Source organism: Eptatretus burgeri, chromosome 13 (genome assembly GCF_056783735.1).
Source record: "Eptatretus burgeri isolate ZD-2024b chromosome 13, Ebu_testis_v1, whole genome shotgun sequence".
In the NCBI taxonomy this organism is placed as follows: Eukaryota; Metazoa; Chordata; class Myxini; order Myxiniformes; family Myxinidae; genus Eptatretus; species Eptatretus burgeri.
Window position 1 is genome coordinate 11008416 of NC_140973.1, and position 20000 is coordinate 11028415.

The 20000-nt window shown below is 51.4% G+C and overlaps 1 protein-coding gene across 2 annotated transcripts in view; it reads left to right on the top strand.

The window, feature by feature from the left end:
* LOC147013837 (voltage-dependent L-type calcium channel subunit alpha-1D-like) overlaps nt 1-20000 on the top strand; it is a 283507-nt gene that overhangs the window by 138501 nt on the left and 125006 nt on the right. For both annotated transcript variants that reach the window (XM_085851103.1, XM_085851104.1), the window contains exon 14: nt 16884-17004. In XM_085851103.1, the coding sequence (XP_085707229.1) occupies nt 16884-17004 (121 nt within the window). The remainder of the gene's footprint in view (nt 1-16883; nt 17005-20000) is intronic.

Below are 20000 nucleotides of genomic sequence, written 5' to 3' on the forward strand. Positions count from 1 at the left end.
GGTTGGTCCAAAATAAAGATAGTAAAAGAAAAACGGCTATCCTGAAGAGTCGCAGCACGCATAAATGACATGTATTCCCACTAGACAACGGGTTCGGGCCTAACTACACATGTACTTACCGAGATACCTCACCTAAGGGACCTGAATGGTGGTTTGCGAATTTGGTAACCACAACACTACCCCCTCCCCTTTTTACAGACTCGTCCCGAGTCGTCAAATTTTCGTGTGCCATCATGTGTAGTTTTCCCCTAGTACATTTTACCTACGGATCCCTGAGTGCGACATTCATGGTATTCGTGTCCCCAAAATAAATAACCTGAGGGCTGCGTAACTATCTAAACAAACTCACTCACACGGACGACTTAAATAAAATTGCCGGCGCTAGACAGACATGCCGGGGGCGCACTCATATTTACAGTACATCTTAACCTTAACTTACAAATTTTACACTAAACCATGGCCCAGGATCAATGAACTCTGCAAAAGAAAGCAGTTAGCAGGGAGCCAGGCTGCCCACATGCAGTCTCTGGCTCAAACAATGCAGGTGACAGGGAACGTGGCTGGCTGCTCACACGCAGTCCAAGGCCTTCCCTTTTGAACTGAACGCAGTGAACCACAACGGTGCATGGGCTGCACAAACGCAGTCTCCGTGCCAGCTCAAGTGGCACACGCAATGAACACAACGAATGGATGGATGAATGGATGGATGAATGGATGGACGCAAACACGGTGCACGGGCCGCCACTGCAGGCCCGTGTTGTAGCTGCCAACAGGGCAGTTCTTGCAGCTTGCAAACTGTTGCTTTCTGATCCTGGCGCACATGGAAATGAAAAGGGGGGGGGGGCAAAGCAAAAATTGAACGGGGCTGGTGAACGTGGGCAGTGGGCATGGCATGGCAAAGGTAGCAGGCAAACACAGCCCGCAGAAGAAGGCCGCTGCAGGCAAACACAGCCGGCAGATGAACTGGCCGGCACAGGCCTTGAAGTACCACAGCTGCAGATGATCCGGCCGGCACAGGCCTTGCAGCAACACAACAGCTGCCGATGAAGTTGGCCAGCTCTTGCCGTTCAGTGGAGGTTGGTGGAGGGAGTGCGGTGGTGCTGGCCACTTGGAAGGCGGGCTCGGACCTACCTACCTGTCTCCCTCCCACCTATCGCCTTTGCCTGTCACTGTACATACCCATTCCCTTAATTTGTCAAACCCCAATTTAGCCCCAACTTATTTTTTTATTTATTTTTACTTTTATTTTCCACTATAAATCGTCCCCTAACCCCCTTTATCGTCCTTGTTCGGCTAACCTATCCTGTCACCTAGCCTACTCCCAACCCCTACGTTCCCTTCCCGGAGGGGAATAAGGGAGAGCTAGCGTCCTGTGTCGAGGCCCAACGAAGCCTCAGAATGGCCTCCCCAGAGTTCGGCGATCTATAACCAAAGTGGGTCCAGCGGCCCACAACGACAGCGAGGGGATGGATGGTGCGGAGGGGTACACTTCCTAATCTACCCTATCCATTTAACTGTTAAACTACCCCGGGGCTTTCAACAAGCGCCTCTCGCTTAAAGTATTGGTTCTAACAACCCAGATTCCCGTCGCCTGTGTTGGTGTCCTCACAATTTCGGGCCTCGCCCCCCAATTTTCTCTCCGTGCCCTCACACGGTCTCCTGGCTGGGACACGTGGCTTCCTTTGGCAGGCACGACCCTCTGCCGAATCTCCCGCTATGGCACCCCCGGGCACTACACTGCCTCCGAGCCTACCAGCTCCCTAACACCGGGGAGTGCCCCCCATGGCACCTCCCCTGAAACGCACACGTGGCAGGCCGGCCTCCCGGGCCCCTTTCCGAGGGTCACCCGTGCCCACAACACTGCCCACGCGGCTAATGGCGCCCCGGGCCCCCGCACCAAGCAGGCGCACCCGTGCCCACTACTCTATCCCGGCCCCCTATGGGCCCATGGCCTACCGCGGCCGACTAGCCTGGTGCCCGGGGTACCCACTCAGCGATACTCACCTTTCGCAGCCACGCTCCCAAGCCCGTCAACAGGGCTCCTGCACCCCTCCAAATGGGTTTCGAGCCTACATTCCCACCAACAGCAAAACGACCTCCATTTTTCAATTTGACTAACCCAGCTAACTCACTCTACACTGACCCCGGGGGTCCCTTGGGCGGGAGTCACTCCTCCCCCCAATCACTCATCGCACCATGCATTCCCCATTCGCTCCACACACACAGACCCGCTGGCCTCACTGACTCACCAAGTACTCACCTCACAACTCTCCAACTCTTCAACACACACACCGCTGAACTCTGCCATCCTTCTAACTACATCCCCTAACTAACTCGTGCTCCCACGTCGTCCCTTAAACTATAGCACGTTCCTTTTAACACTACGTCGCTAAGCTACGTCAACTCTACACATCCACAAGTCTGTCACTGTCTCCAAATAAATCATTTTATTTCCCAACCTAAATCTGGCTACAATCCCTCTAACTAATCCATTCCACGGACTCCATGAGGACTTACCCCTGCCCCATGAAGTCGGTCTAACTAAGCTAACCCTTCCCCCTAACTAGTTTTCTTCCTGTGCCCAGGTCAAGGGGGTCTTCCACCCCTTGCCCAGGAATCCTGTACACCCGAAAGTGAGGCTTGCTTTTCTTTTTTTTCCATGCGCAGCACCTGCGCGGCAACTCAGAGCTCGCGCACTTTGCACCTGCCCGTGACGTCATGCAGCTGCACGTGTTCCTCGTCCCTCCTTGGACGGGACCATCCGGCAGAGATACCCCTCCTGCCGGATTCCAACCCCACGTGCAGCCATGGCGTCACCGTGCGCATAAAAAAACAAGCCCCACGTCTCGAGGGGTTCCCCACGCGAACACATGTGCTTTGCCCGTTGGAGCTTAACACACACGATTGCGTGGAGAACCCGTCCGGTCCAAATCCATTTACCTGCCTAAACTTTGTCCGTCCGCGGGATCGGCAAATCCACCGCGTGCGTTTCCGGACCGGGACTTCACTCTCGCAAGCGAGCACGTGGTGGTCTCGTGCGTTGCACAGCACGAACCGCGTGCTCACTGCTGGGTGAACCCGGCACGGTCCCCGAAACAACTACAGCCGCTACTCGGCTTTCGTTTCTCCCATGTCGCCGTCGTCGCCATTCCACACACGCATACCTGCGTGTTACCACGCACACAGTCCACTCCATCACATTCACACCGGGAGACGCGGCTGCGTGCTCCCGCATGCCAACCGACATCTCCCTCACATACCGCTCTCTCACACACACGGTCTCCCTTGCATTCGGCCGTTCACTCACGCGTGCCTCACTACTCACACAAACCATACCACTTACACACGCGGGGGCACTCACCCGCGGTGCCTCACTCACACACCGTGCCTCACTCACACACGCGAGGGCACTCACCCGCGGTGCCTCATTCACACACACGGCGACACTCACACACGGTGCCTCATCCATACACGGCGTGCTGGGAAGCACGCACTCTGGCACCATTGCCACCACACCACTCACACACGGGGTCGCTTCCACACACGGGGACGCACTCACACCCTGCACCACACACACCGGGACAACCACACTGGGGATTCGTGTCCCCACAAGGGTCTCCGGGGCCTCTATACCCCCCAAGCTTTCCAAGCACCTGTCCACAGCACTCGTCCCCTCAACCTCGCAAAGCACGACCGAACTCACCTGGTCGTGACTCGCCTCAAGGGGGCAGACTCCCTCCCCTCGTTCCTGGAGGAGGCCATCCAGGTGCTCGCACTGGGTCTCTACCCAGTCCGCCAGCTCACCCTCACTATCCTCCACTACCTCCGTGTGTGTGTGTGCGTCACTTACCCCGTCTTCCTCGTGTAGTCTTTCCTCTATTTTTTCTATCTCCCGTGTCTCTCCCAACTCTTCACCCTTTACCTCCCTTGTCTCAACGATTATTTCCTTTGTCACGGCCTTCATGCCCGCCTGCAGGCATCGGCCCATGTTCTGCGTCTCACCCCGGAACTTTTTCATCTCTTCCCTCATTTGCTGTGTATTCGCATCCATCGTCGTTTTCACTTCATTTGTATTTGTATCCATCTTTTTGTTCATTTGTTGTGTATTCGCATCCATCTTTTGTGTATTCGCATCCATCGTCGTTTTCACTTCATTCATTTGCTTGTTCATTGCCGCCAGCATGGCGCATAGCTGGGCCATGTTGGATGCACTCAGCTGAGCCGTTTCGGCAAGGGTTGGGGAAGGGTTTTGGTGGAGAGGGGGGGGGGAGGTGTCATACACCACGGCCGCTGCCGCACCCATTTCGGGTTCTGGGTTCAGTTGGGCGAGTCCGTGTTCCTGCACAATCAACATTTCCTGCTCGGGGATTCCATCCTGGACCATGGATCCTACACATTCTACATCCATTTCTAATACCCCCGGCTCCCGCTCGCCTTGAGACGCCATCTTGCTTCTCGTGAAGGGTTAATTTGCTCGCTCGTAATTTGGAGGGAATCGGGGGTCGCTTCCCTCACCCCTGGACCGATTCCCGTGAATTTAATTGGAGACAGGAGAGCCTGTTGTCCCGCTCTCCAATACCAGTGCCGCGAGGAGGGCGATGAATTTGTATCGCACGACCTGACACCAGTGTTGCGGATTTCGCGCCCGCCGGCGTGCTGACGGCCACGTAACTCGAATCGCGGCACGTCGCCCACCGGACGGACAATCCAGTCGTGACCCTCTCGGACTAACGCCGGGAACCAGTCACGGGTGGACCTTTCGGTCTCACCGCGATCGAGCCAATCAGCCCCCGCGTGGGATAGGGTTGCTCGCCGAATTCGACCTACCTAAGTACCCACGCGGAGGATAGACCGGGCGATCGCACCTCGCCGCAGGTCGACTTCGGACACGGGCCACTTAAGCGACCCGTTCCGTACTATCAGAATAACCGAGCGGTGTTATCGTCGACCTCGACGGTTCGATTAATTATCGGGCGTATTCAGCCCACCACCAACCCTTTATGTGAAGCAAGATGAGGATTCAATGGGAGAAAAGACGAAGCGAAGCGGGAGAACAGTTCAATAATAAAGCACATTTATTCGCGGCACACGGGAAGCACACAAATACAATTCCACCAAATGCACACAGAAAAAAACACAATTCCATTTACACAAAAAGCAAATATAAAAGCGAAGACAATGCAGAGCTAATACCGACTACCGAGCACACGGCAACACTTATACAATTCTACTTCACAGACGGCGCCGACAACACATACCCAAAACCAAGGAAAAGAAATACCCTCAAGAATGAGGCGGGCCTGAGGCCGAGACCGGGTCGCGCCTACCCGTCTGGTGATGAGACGCGGAGCGGCGATGGCGCCTCACTCCGCGGGCCTCGCGGACAGTGTCTGGCAGGGGTGGGAAAGGGGCCCCTTGGTCGCACTATCTCAGCGCGGGGGGAAACAGGAGGGGTTGCTGATGCTCGGGGTATAGAGGATCTTTATTATCCCTGGTGTGCGTCTCCACCTCGGCCAGGTCGCGCTGCCGGCCTTCCTCGGGCGTGCAGCTCCCGGCACCGTCGCGAGCACCCCCTCGTCTGCCTTCGCCGCTGCCGCCTCTCCGCCTCTGGACTCTCCACCCTGGACTCTTCTTTGGGCTCTCCTCGTTCGACTCTCTTCAGCTTCTCCAGCTACTGCAGGCTTCGGGCTCCAGACTTCCACACGGCTCTGACTGACGAACACGGTCCTTTTATCCCCCCGTAGCTTCGCCTTTGACCCCCTCCCTTTGACCTTTCACCTCGCTCCCCATTGGCCCGAGAAAAAGTGGGCGTGAAGGCTTTTTGATCCACAAATTTGCATATATCGATCGTTCTGGAGGCGGGGCCAAATCGCCCCTCGCTCACCGATTGGACGGCAAAAAGTGGGCGTGTGTCGTTTTTGATCCGTTTTTGAAGCACAAAATCCGTGATTTTGTACACGCTGTTCAACGTGCGCCCTGCACGAGTCCAACACCGGTACCCACAGCGGGGCAAGAACGGTGGCGATGCTACGGTTGCGAGGTGTGACGGGAAGGTCGTGGCGGTTGTGGTGAAGCGGCGTTGTGGTTGGTGGTTGATGTTGTGGTTGTGGTGGTAATCATGGCGGTTGGTCCAAAATAAAGATAGTAAAAGAAAAACGGCTATCCTGAAGTCGCAGCACGCATAAATGACATGTATTCCCACTAGACAACGGGTTCGGGCCTAACTACACATGTACTTACCGAGATACCTCACCTAAGGGACCTGAATGGTGGTTTGCGAATTTGGTAACCACAACAGTATCATACCACACGGACTCTACGAAGATCAGGTCCACATCCAAACTCAGCAGCAGGGCATCCATCATTTATTGTCAGGTCAGCCCAGATCAGATCTGTGACCTGCTCCAGGTATCATGTAAACCTGTTCCATGATCGGGTTGTCGGCCACTAAACCATCTCCCCCACCAGGTTTTCTGGTGAGGAGGGTGTTTGGATATGGACACCTGGCAGGATTAAAAACAAAACCTGTCAAAGGGCGGAGGAGCTCCTTGTGAGTCAACGTCCATCCATATTGAGTGCCCAACTGTATCTGCGGACGTCCTCCTGCAGTTGGGTTACTTTTTATTAGGAGGTTGGTGGCAGGATTTGCAATCCAGCTATCGAAAAACCCTTCATTCCGCAAAATATTTTCGAAGTATCAAAAAATCTGAAAACCCACTCCGTGAGAGTACCTCCTGTGTGGCTTCCCTTCACAGGGCAGCTCACCGGATGATGGGATTGGGGCAAAGCCTTCGGGACCCCCAATCTTTGATGATAGGAGGGAAACCACGGGGTAACATTCCCGGGTAAGATTGCGGGAGAGTGTGTTGGAGTGATGCTGGCGTGTCGTCCACCAGACGGCGGTCTCCTTGGATTAACCTGAGGTGGTCCCTTTGGGTGGGTGCCTGGAATGTCCTATCCATAAGAGAGGATGATCACCTGTCTCTGTTATCATCTGAGCTCAAGCGTTTGGACATCGGTATTGCAGCACTCTCTGAGGTTCGGAGACCGGATTGCGGCGAGATAATGGTGGGTGGTTACACCTACTATTGGTCTGGTCGCTCTGATGGTTACCATGTCCAAGGAGTTGCTGTAGCTGTGTCCAATAAGCTGACTCCAATGATAATTGAGGTAACACCGGCCAACAAGCGTATTACGAGACGAAAGATTCGTCACTACTTGGGTGTCATTTCCCCGGTCTCTGTTGATGCTCCGACTGAGGCGAGTGGTCTCACCATGAAGGACACATTCTACGCCACGCTCGAGTCTGTGGTTGATCAGTGCCACAGGCGAGATACACTTCTAGTCTTGAGGGATTTCAATGCATCGACTGGAACTGATAGGGATGGCTATGGGACATGTGTTGGTCCCCATGGGTCTGGAACTGTGAACCTGAAGAGCACTAAGTTCCTTGACTTTGCAAGAAGTCATGAACTTAGGGTGGCTGGTTCATGGTTTCAGTGCCCACAAGCTCATCGCTGGACTTGGTATTCCAACTCTGGCGGTGTGGCAAAGGAGATTGACCACATGCTCGTTGATGGTCGCTGGAGGATGATCCAGAACTGCAGGGCCTACCGGAGTGCTCAGTTCCTCAATACCGACCACCGGCTTGTTGTAGCAATGCTTAAGTTGCACCTTAAATCCAGGAGAATGGTACCATCCCAGCCCAGATAGCTCAGATGGCAGAGCACTGGTTGAGTTTGCCAAAGAACCTGGGTTCAATTCCTGGTCTGGGTGCATAGTTTTCCCACATATACATATTTTGTATGTTTGCCTGTTCATATGTATATGTGTGTGTGTATATATATATATATATATATATATATATATATATATATATATATATATATATATATATATATATATATATATATATATATATATATATATATATATATACACATACATATATATACATATATATATATATATATATATATATATATATATATATATTGTTACGGCTGTGGAAATTCGCAAACCACCATTCAGGTCCCGTAGGTGAGGTATCTCTTCAGTACATGTGTAGTTAGCCCCAAACCTGTTGTATAGAGGGAAAAAATGTGATTCATTCGGGCTGCAACGCTTTGAGTCAGTCGTTTTTCTTTTTCTATCTTTTATTTCAAATAAAAACCAACAAGACGCTAGGTGGGCTTTTTGCGCCATCCTTCTCCGCGCTTGGTGCGAGGGAGGAGAAGCGAGGGGAGGGCAGCTGGCGCCCGATTGGTGGATGCGCGGTGTGACACGGCCAGGGATGAGGAACGCCCCTCTTCGAGACCTTTCTCGAAGCGCCTCGAAGGGGGTGGAGCAAAGAACGGGGCGGAGCAACACGGCGGAGCTCCGGGATATAAAAGTCGAAGACGGGCGAAGCAGTTTGGTGGATGCTCTTGCTCGGTGGATATTCTTGCTTCGTGGTTGCTCTCGCTCTCGCTCTCATCTTCCGGCTCGCTCTCGTCTTCCGGCTCGCTCTTACTGGTGGCCACTGGCCTGGTCTTTGGTGGGGCAGTTGCGAGACCCCGCTGGCGGGAAGGAGCGTCCGCCATTCCCCTCTCCCGACTTCGGGCATCCACGTTTCCCCCCCCCCGCCCCCCTCAATCCGCACTGGGATAGCGCCGAACACTCGGTCCGTGGCGTCGAGTGGCTAACACGTGCAGGCGCGAGGCACGCAGGAGAGGACTCGCCTACCACACCAGGGCACGGAGTCGCGGCCAGGTGGGACCACGTCGACGGATGTAGGAGAGGGACTCGACGGCCCAAAAGGGAAGTCACCATTTCTTTTCGTGGTTTTTTTTTGTATGGAACTTGTGGCGCCATGGCTTGTGAAGTAAAACTGTTAAGTGTTGCCGTGTGTCGGTCTTGGTCGGTTGTAGCTCTGCGTCATCGTTGCTTTATTGTTTTTCTTCTTGCATTTGCTTTATGTGCATTCTGATTCTGTTTGGCTGTATATGTGTGCTCTGTGTCTGTGTGAATAAAGTGCTTGTGTGAACTTGTTCCCCGTTTCGCTGCGTCCTTCCCTTTGTTGAATCTCCATCTTGCTTCACGTAACGGGTTCGTCGTGGGCTTAATACGCCCGATAATTAATCGGAACCGTCGAGGCCGACGATAACACCGCTCGGTTATCCCGATAGTACGGAACGGACCGCTTAAGCGGCCCATGTCCGGACTCGACCTGCGGCGAGGTGCGATCACCCGGTCTACCATCCGCGTGGGTACTTAGGTAGGTCGAGTTTGGCGAACAACCCTATCCCACGCGGGTGGCCGATTGGCACGATCGTGGTGACGCCGAAAGGCCCACCCGTGACTGGCTCCCGGCGTTAGTCCGAGAGGGTCACGACAGAATTGTCCGTCCGGTGGGCGACGTGCCGCGATTCGAGTCACGTGGCCGTTCGCACGCTGGCGGTCACGAATTCGCAACACTGGTGTCAGGTCGTAGGACACAAACCCATCCCCCTCCTCGCAACACTGGTGTCAGAGAGCAGGAAAACAAACTCTCCTGTCTCCAAGCTAAATTCACAGGAATCGGTCCAGGGGTGAGAGGAGCGACCCCCGATTCCCTCCAAATTACGAGCGATTTAAATTAACCCGTAACGAGAAATAAGATCGAGTCTCAAGGCGAGCGGGTGCCGGGGGTAGAAATGTGTACGTGTTTGAATGTAGAATCCATGGCCCAAGATGGAAGCCCCGAGCCGGAAATGCTTAATGAGCAGGAACAATTTCCCCCCTAATCAAACCCAGAGCCCGAGATGGGCGCGGCAGCGGCCGCGGTGTATGACACCTCCCCTCCCCTCCTCTGAAACCATCCTCCGATCCCTGCAGAATCGGCTCAGCCGAGTGCACCCGACATGGCCCATCTATGTATGCGCCATGCTGGCGGGAATGAATGCAAATATGCAGGCAATGAATGCCAAGATGGATGGAAACGCACTCAAAATAGATGGAGTGAACGAAAAAATGGATGGAAATACACAACAAATGGACGAAATGAAAACGAATATGGAAACAAACGCACTCGGAATGAAGGAAGAAATGAAAGAACTGCGGGGTGCGACGCAGAACATGGGCCGAAGCCTGTTGGCGGACATGAAGGCAATAGCAGTGGAGCTCAAAATGGCGACGCCACGTGTGGGGACGAACGAGCTCGGGGGTAGTGCAACGGTTGTCAGGCCCGCAGTGGAGGCGGGTAAGGACAAACTAATTCGGGAGACGTGTTGGGCGAGGGTCGTGACGGAAAAAGTGACGGTGACCGAGAGGGAAAAATTAAATGGGGAGACCGAAACGTGTGAGACGAGACACGAAGTGACGACAAAGGAAATAAAAATAGTAGAGACACGGGAGATAGAGAGTGAATTGGACGGGGTTAGTGACGAACACACACACACACAGAGGTAGTGGAGGATAATGGGGGTGAGCTCGCAGGATAATGGGGGTGTCAGGACCTGGTGCGAGCAGTTGGATAGCCTCCTTCGGGAATGGAGGGAGCCGCTATGCTCGCTTGAAGCGAGTCACGACCAGGTGGGTTCGGTCGTGCTTCGCGGATTTGAGGGGACGGGTTCTGTGGACAGGTGCACGGAGAGCTTGGGGGGTATGGAGGCCCCGGAAACCCTTGGGGTGGCACAAATCCCCAGTGTGGTTGTCCCTGTGTGTGTGAGTGCGTCCCCGTGTGTGGAAGTGACCCCGTGTGTGAGTGGTGTGGTGGCGAGAGTGCCGAGGTGCGTGCTTCCCAGCATGCCGTGTGTGGATGAGGCACCGCGTGCGTGTGTGAGAGAGACAGTGTGTGCAAAGGAGCCGTATGTGGGGGAGATGACGGTGGGCATGCGGGAGCATGCAGTCGCGTCTCCCGGTGTGAGGGTGAGTGGAATGTCGAGATGTGTGAGCGTCGTGACATGCAGGTGTGCGTGGGTGGAATGGCGATGACAACGGCAACAGAGAGACAAAGGCCGAGTAGCGGCCGTAGTTGTAATGGGAACCGCGCCGGGTTCAGCCAGCAGCGAGCGCGAGGTCCGTGCTGTGCAACGCACGAGGCCGCCACGTGCTCGCTTGCGGGAGTGAATCCCGGTCCAGAAACGCCAGTGGTGGATTTTCCGATCCCGCGGACGGACAAAGTTTAGGCAGGTAAACAGATTTGGACCGGACGGGTTCTCCACGCGGGTGGGCGTGTTAAGCTCCAACGGGCAGAGCACATGTATTCGCGTGGGGAGCCCCTCGGAGTGCGAGGTTTGCTTTTTTGTGGTGTGCACGGTGACGTCATGGCTGCACGTGGGGGTGGAATCCGGCATGAGGGGTTGAATCCCTGACGGATGGTACCGTCCAAGAAGGGACGAGGTACACGTGCAGCTGCATGACGTCACGGGCAGGTGCAAAGTGCGCGAGCTGTGAGTTGCCGCATTGCTGCTGCGCAAAAATTGGAAAAAAAAATTAATGAACAAAAGCAAGCCTCGCTTTCGGGTGAACAGGATTCCCTGGGCAAGGGGTGGAAGACCACCTTAGTCCAGGGCACAGGATGAAACTAGTTAGGGGGAAGGGTGAGCTTAGCGAGACCGACTTCATGGGGCAGGGATAAGTCCTCATGGAGTCCGTGGAATGGATTCGGTAGAGGGATTTTAGTCGAGATTTAGGATGGGGAAATGGGAAATGACATTTTGGAGGCAGAGACAGACTTTGGATGTATAGAGGGGACGTAGTTTAGCTACGTAGGTTAAATGGAACGTGCTGTAGTTTAAGGGACGACGTGGGAGCACGAGTTAGTTAGGGGATGTAGTTATCAGGATGGCTGAGTTAAGCGGTGGGTGTTGAAGAGTTGGTGAGTGGTGTGGAGACATGTTGAGTGAGTGAGGCCAGCGGGTCTGTGTGAATGGAGCGAATGGGGAATGCATGGTGCGATGAGTGATTGGGGGGAGGAGTGACTCCTGCCCAAGGGACCCCGGGGTCAGTGTAGAGTGAGTTTGGGGGTTAGTCAAATTAACAAAAATGGAGGTCGTTTTGCTGTTGGTGGGAGTGTAAGCTCGAAACCCGTTTGGAGGGGTGCAGGAGCCCTGTTGACGGGCTGGGAGGGTGGCTGCGAAAGGTGAGTATCGCTGACTGGGTACCCCGGGCACCAGGCTAGTCGGCTGCAGTAGGCCCAAGGGCCCATGGGGGGCCGGGATAGCGTAGTGGGCACGGGTGCACCTGCATGCTGTGGGGGCCCGGGGTGCCATTAGCCGCGTGGGCAGTGTTGTGGACACGGGTGACCTTCGGAAAGGGGCCCGGGAAGCCAGCCTGCCACTTGTGCGTTTCAGGGGAGTTGCCAAGGGGGGCACTCCCCGGTGTTTAGGGAGCTGGTAGGCTCGGAGGCAGGGTAGTGCCTGGGGGTGCCATCGTAGGGGAATCGGCAGAGGGTCTTGCCTGCCAAGGGGAGCCACGCGTCCCAGCCATGAGACAGTGTGAGGGCACGGGAAGAAAATTGGGGGGCGAGGCCCGAAAATGTGAGGACACCAACACAGGCGACGGAAATCTGGGTTGTTAGAACCAATAGTTTAAGCGCGAGGCGCTTGTTGAAAGCCCCGGGGTAGTTTAAGAGTTAATGGTTAGGGTAGATTAGGAGATGTACCCCTCCGCACCATCCATCCCTTCGCTCTCGTTGTGGGCCGCTGGACCCACTTTGGGTTAGATCGCTGAAGTCTGGGGAGGCCATCCTGAGGCTTGAGTTGGGCCTCGACACAGGACGCGAGCTCTCCCTTGTTCCCCTCCGGAAAGGGAACGTAGGGGTTGGGAGTAGGCGAGGTGACGAAATACGTTAGCCGAACAAGGACAGTAAAGGGGGTTAGGGGACGATTCATAGTGGGGAAGTAAAAAAAAAAAAAAAATCCTTAATTCGGGCTAAATTGGGTTTTAAAAACAAAGGGAGTGGGTATAGACAGTGACAGGCAAAGGCGATAGGTGGGAGGGAGACAGGTAGGTAGGTCCGAGCCCGCCTTCTGAGTGGCCAGCACCACCACACTCCCTCCACTGAAAGGCAAAGGCCGGCCAGTTCATCTGCCGGCTGTGTTTGCCTGCAACGGCCTTATTCTGCAGGCTGTGTTTGCCTGCTCACCTTTGCCATGCCATGCCCACTGCCCCTGTTCACCAGCCCCGTTCAATTTTGCTTTGCCCCCCTGTTCATTTCCATGCGCGCCAGGATCCGCAAGGCAACAGTTTGCAAGCTGCGAGAACTGCCCTGTTGGCAGCTACAACACGGGCCTGCAGTGGCGGCCCGTGCACCATGTTTGCGTCCATCCATTCATCCATTCATCCATCCATCCATCCATCCGTTGTGCTCATTGCGTGTGCCACTTGAGCTGGCACGGAGACTGCGTTTGTGCAGCCCATGCACCGTTGTGGTTCACTGGGTTCATTTTAAAAGGGGGAAGCCTAGGACTGCATGTGAGCAGCCGGCCACGTTCCCTGTCACCTGCATTGCGTGAGCCAGGGACTGCATGCGAGCAGCCTGGCTCCCTGTGATCTGCTTTTCTTTTTGCAGAGTCCATTGATCCTGGGCCATGGTTTAGTGTAAAATTTGTAAGTAAGATGTACTGTAAATATGAGTGCACCTGGCATGTCTGTCTAGCGCCGGCAATTTTATTTAAGTCGTCTGAGTGAGTGGGTTTGTTTCGTTAGTTACTCAGCCCTCAGGTTATTTATTTTGGGGACACGAATAACATGAATGTCGCACTCAGGGATCTGAAGGTGAAACGTACAAGGGGGGAACTACACATGATGGCACACGAGAATTTGACGACTCGGGATGAGTCTGTAAAAAGGGGAGGGGGTAGTGTTACGGCTGTGGAAATTCGCAAACCACCATTCAGGTCCCGTAGGTGAGGTATCTCTTAAGTACATGTGTAGTTAGCCCCAAACCTGTTGTATAGAGGGAAATAAATGTGATTCATTCGGGCTGCGATGCTTTGAGTCAGTCGTTTTTCTTTTTCTAGCTTTTATTTCAAATAAAAACCAACAAGACGCTCGGTGGGCTTTTTGCGCCATCCTTCTCCGCGCTTGGTGCGAGGGAGGAGAAGCGAGGGGAGGGCAGCTGGCGCCCGATTGGTGTTTACGCCGTGTGACGCGGCCATGGAGGAGGAACGCCCCTCTTCGAGACAGGGGAGGGCAGCTGGCGCCCGATTGGTGTATGCGCGGTGTGACGCGGCCATGGAGGAGGAACGCCCCTCTTCGAGACCTTTCTCGAAGCGCCTCGAAGGGGGGTGGAGCAAAGAACGGGGCGGAGCAACTAAGCGGAGCTCCGGGATATAAAAGTCGAAGACTGGCGAAGCAGTTTGGTGGATGCTCTTGCTCGGTGGATATTCTTGCTTCGTGGTTGCTCTCGCTCTCGTCTTCCGGCTCGCTTGACCTGGTGGCCGCTGGCCTGGTCTTTGGTGGGGCAGTTTCAAGACCCCGCTGGCGGGAAGGAGCGTGGGTCATTCCATGTCAAATCAAAGAATCTGCCGTCATCTCTCAGATTTTTGTAAAACTTTGGGAACCAATTGGGACCCATGAAAAACGGCAAGAACTCAAATATTTTTGCTAACAGCCTCTTAATTAGTGAGATACAGACTAACGAACTTTGGACTAATTAGCACAACGTCGCGAATTCAAATGGCCATATCTCTAAAAGTATAACACCTAGAGAGCTGGTTTTGGTGTCATTTTAAAGGTATTTCATGCCCTATGAATTTGTCTGGGCAACATTTTCCTTCCTCCAACCACAAAAAAGTCCAACCACATATAATACATTACAAATGCTGATTTTCGAACCTATATGCCATACATACATGCACATTATTGCTCATATCTCAGAAACTATTGGAGTGCCCATCACAAAACTTATGTGGAAGCTTCTTGACATCATAAGGTACCTCTGGGATGAATTTGAGGAAATTTGAAGGATACATTTTTTGGGGGGATTCACGATTGAAGTTTATATTTTGTGATAACTTTTTTGTGGTTGGAGGTAGGAAAATGTTGCCCAGAAAAATTCATAGGGCATGAAAATACCTTTTAAATGATACCAAAACCAGCTCTCTAGGTGTTATACTTTTAGAGATATGGCCATTTGAATTCGCGACGTCGTGCTAATTAGTCCAAAGTTCGTTAGTCTGTATCTCACTAATTAAGAGGCTGTTTGCAAAAATATTTGAGTTCTTGCCGTTTTTCATGGGTCCCAATTGGTTCCCAAAGTTTTACAAAAATCTGAGAGATGACGGCAGATTCTTTGATGATTTGACATGGAATGACCCGCGTCTGCCATTCCCCTCTCCCGACTTCGGGCATCCACGTTTCCCTCCCTCTATCCGCGCTGGGATAGCGCCGAACACTCGGTCCGTGGCGTCGAGTGGCCAACACATGCAGGCGCGAGGCACGCAGGAGAGGACTCGCCTACCACACCAGGGCACGGAGTCGCAGCCAGGCGGGACCACGTCGACGGACGTAGGAGAGGGACTCGACGACCCAAAAGGGAAGTCACCATTTCTTTTCGGGGTTTTTTTTGTATGGAACTTGTGGCGCCATGGCTTGTGAAGTAAAACTGTTAAGTGTTGCCGTGTGTCGGTCTTAGTCGGTTGTAGCTCTGCGTCGTCGTTGCTTTATTGTTTTTCTTCTTGCATTTGCTTTATGTGCATTCTGATTCTGTTTGGCTGTATATGTGTGCTCTGTGTCTGTGTGAATAAAGTGCTTGTGTGAACTTGTTCCCCGTTTCGCTGCGTCCTTCCCTTTGTTGAATCTCCATCTTGCTTCACGTAACGGGTTCGTCGTGGGCTTAATACCCCCGATAATAATTAATCGGAACCGTCGAGGCCGACGATAACACCGCTCGGTTATCCCGATAGTACGGAACGGACCGCTTAAGCGGCCCGTGTCCGGAGTCGACCTGCGGCGAGGTGCGATCGCCCGGTCTACCATCCGCGTGGGTACTTAGGTAGGTCGAGTTTGGCGAACAACCCTATCCCACGCGGGTGGCCGATTGGCACGATCGTGGTGACGCCGAAAGGCCCACCCATGACTGGCTCCCGGCGTTAGTCCGAGAGGGTCACGACAGAATTGTCCGTCCGGTGGGCGACGTGCCGCGATTCGAGTCACGTGGCCGATCGCACGCTGGCGGGCGTGAATTCGCAACTATATATATATATATATATATATATATATATATATATATATATATATATATATATATATATATATATATATATATATATATATATATATATATATATATATATATATATATATATATATATATATATATATATATACCTCCAGCACTATTTCTGTGGGGTTATAAATCAAGTGCTGTGCTGTATTGCAATCCTAAGTTTGAAGAGAAACAAAAGTGAAATTTCAGACAATAAAATGACTAGTTTTTATCTAATATTTCCATAAAATAACAATATTATATGGATTTTACACTTTACATCCATATAATTAAATACAATGCACCATTAAGCTTAGTGAATGTGAACGATTGATTTTCCCAGTAACTTCACTGGAGGCAGTCTTGTCCATGCGATTGGTTGTGAAACGCATGATATTTTGTACGTCCAGGTTTGTGGGTCCAGGTTGCAGCTTTCAAACACACATGATGTCATATATTGAGACATTTTTGCCAATCGTCAACAAAATGCAACTGCCTTGACACATTACTGGGAAATTCACTGACGTTGCATTTCCTGATGAGATGTCTGAATGTAAGAATGTAAAGTGTAAAGTTTGACAACGATCAGATCTAGTACTTCAGTTTTTTGAAATTAGACTTTTGTTTCACTTTCAAATATTATACCTTTCCAATGATGAAATTTCATGACTTTATTCGAAGAGACCATCCTGCCTTTTATTTGTACCAGATTCTTACTGGCGAGGACTGGAATACAGTGATGTATGACGGCATCATGGCATATGGTGGCCCATCATCCACTGGCATGTTGGTTTCTGTCTACTTCATCATCCTTTTTATTTGTGGAAACTGTATCCTTCTCCCTTCACACATTTTCACCTGCACACCACACGAATCTGGGTGCGAATTTTAGAGCCTTTGCTCCGGGAACCATTATATCGGCTCACAGGTAGCAATTTCTCATCGCTGTGACATTTTTGCAATTGTAAAAGTGTGTGGAGCACCTGCATAGGTGTATAAAAAGTGTCCACATTGGTGTGAAAATGTGCCACAAAAGACTATGAATGTAAAGTAATTACATACTTATAATTAAAAAAGTTAGTCATTAATACTTCCCGGTTAACACTAAAATAAAAAGACCAATATTTGTCATTCTCGATCAATATAGATTTGATGAACTTGATGCGTGTTTGACCTGATCTGACACCCGAGCAGGAAAGTATGGCAGGACCTCCTGATCGACTGAACATCTTTGACTGTAGTCGTGACGAAGGTTAATTAACTGATTCACAGTGATTGACCACATCATGGAGTGAGAGTTGAGTGAAATGGTTGAAGAGTGACTTTGCACACTCCAGACTTTGTTTTCAGGGAGTTTGCTCACATAGTAATACAATTTCATCAAAAAGGCTAATGTGCTAACCCAAACATTGTTGTAAAACCAGAGATAGTTAATTATACCCTTGTGACCAGGAATCCACGCCCAAACCAACGAAATACCTCCTTAAATAGTTTACAGCACAGACGGCATTCATGTCGCACAAACTTTTCAACTAACAGTATCAGACACTTCTTTGGTACTGAACCATTAGACACTCAGACACCTTGTTGATAACAGTATCAGATACTTCTTTGGTACAACCATGAACCCGAAGCATTACATCGAGTACCAATGAAACTAGTGACTTGCGTTAGGAGAACCCGCCGTGAAACACGAACGACACGTGTCACCGATAGAAATCGTGTTTTCACATCCTTGTTTGATTATGACAATAATAATGAGTTCCCTTATGAGGAAGCTATTAGATTAATCAAGCGTGTGCCGTGGTTGCAAACATAAGGTTGTTTGTCCATGCTCTATCCTTTTTAAATGCCGAAAGTCAAGCTCGGAAGCAGCACGTACCATTTTTAAAGTCTTTGTTATGATTCGGACAGATTTCAAACCACCAACCTCCCAGACTCAGAGCAGATGCTCCAACCGTTACACTGCAATGCAAGGACATGTGAGGACATGAGAGGTCATTGGAAGTGGGTGAATTAAATTACTGCACGTGATTTGGCACAGAACAATCACCTTCAGACGTTCGTCTTTTGACATTTGTGAATGCCAAAAGCACTTTTTAAATGTCTTCTTGGTTATTCATTTTGTTTCGAGTATAATATCTCATACTATGCCAGTATAAAATGTTTTCTTTGAGTTACAATTTTGGATTTTTTTTTAAAGGACACCGCAATTATATGGAAACGATAACTGCATATTTTGTAAAACTATAGGCATTTCTGCAGAAGTCGTTTTTCTTTTTGAAATATTATCAGGTCAGGCCAGATTACGTCTGTGAATTGCTAAAGGTACCATGTAAATCTGTACTAACCTGTTTCATGGTCGGGTTGTCGGTGACTAAACCGTCTCACCCCCCACCCCCCCCCCACCAAGTTACTTGGTGAAAAGGGTGTATGATATGGACACCCAGCAGGATTAAAAACAAAATCTGTCAAAGGGCGGAGGAGCTCCTTGTGAGCCAACGGCCATCCATATCTAGTGCCAAACTGTGTGCCGACGTCCTTCTGCAGTTGGGTTACTTTTTTTAGGAGGTTGGTGGCAGGATTTGCACTCCAGCCACCACAAAACACTTCATTCTGCAAAACACACAAAAAAAAGGCAAAGAAAACTGAAAACCCATTCCGTGGGAGTACCATCTGTACAGCTGCCCTTCGCAGGGCAGCTCACCGGATGACGGGATTGAGGCAAAGCCTTCAGGTCTCCCACTCCTTGATGATGGGAGGAAACCACAGGGTAACCTTCCTGGATCAGATGGCGGTCGTGTGTGTCGGGGTGGTGCTGAGGTGTCATCCACCAGACGGCGGTCTCCTTTGGTTAACCTGAGCTGGTCCCTTTGGGTGGGTGCCTGGAATGTCCTATCCCTAAGAGAGGATGATCACCTGTCTCTGTTATCATCTGAGCTCAAGCGTTTGAACATTGGTATTTCAGCACTCTCTGAGGTTCGGAGACTGGATTGCGGAGAGATCATGGTGGGTGGTTACACCTACTATTGGTCTGGTCGCTCTCATGGTTACCATGCCCAAAGAGTTGCTCTAGCTGTGTCCAACAAGCTGACTCCAATGATAATTGAGGTAACGCCAGGCAACGAGAGTATTATGAGACGAAGGATTCATCACTCTTTGGGTGTCGTTTCCCTGGTCTCTGTATATGCTCCGACTGAGGTCAGTGATCTCACTGTGAAAGATGCATTCCATGCCACACTCAAGTCTGTGGTTCATCACTACCCCAGGCGAGATACTCTTCGAGTCTTGGGGGATTTCAATGCATCGACTGGAACTGATAGGAATGGTTATGAGACACTTGTTGGTCCCCAGAATGTGAACCAGAATAGCACGAAGTTCCTTGACTTTGCAAGAAGTCGTGGACTTCGGGTGGCTAGTTCATGGTTTCAGCGCCCACAGGCTCATCACTGGACTTGGTATTCCAACGCTGGCGGTGTGGCAAAGGAGATTGACCATGTGCTCGTTGATGGTTGCTGGAGGATGATGCCTTTTATTTGATTGCCCATTTTGATTATGATGCCCAGTTCCTCAATTCCCACCACAGGCTTGTGGTAGCAACTTTGAAGTTGCATTTTAAATCTGGAAGAATGGTACCATCCCAGCCAAAGCTGGATGTTGCCAAGCTCAAGGATGGGAGGGTAGCTGAGGAGTTTATGAACAGGCTGAGTGGGGATTTTAGGGATCTGGGTGTTAGGGAATCGTCAACAAATTCTTGGGGGGATCCTGAAGAGTTGGGGAATCCTGAAGAGTTGTGGAGTGCCTTCAAGACCACCATCCTTGATGT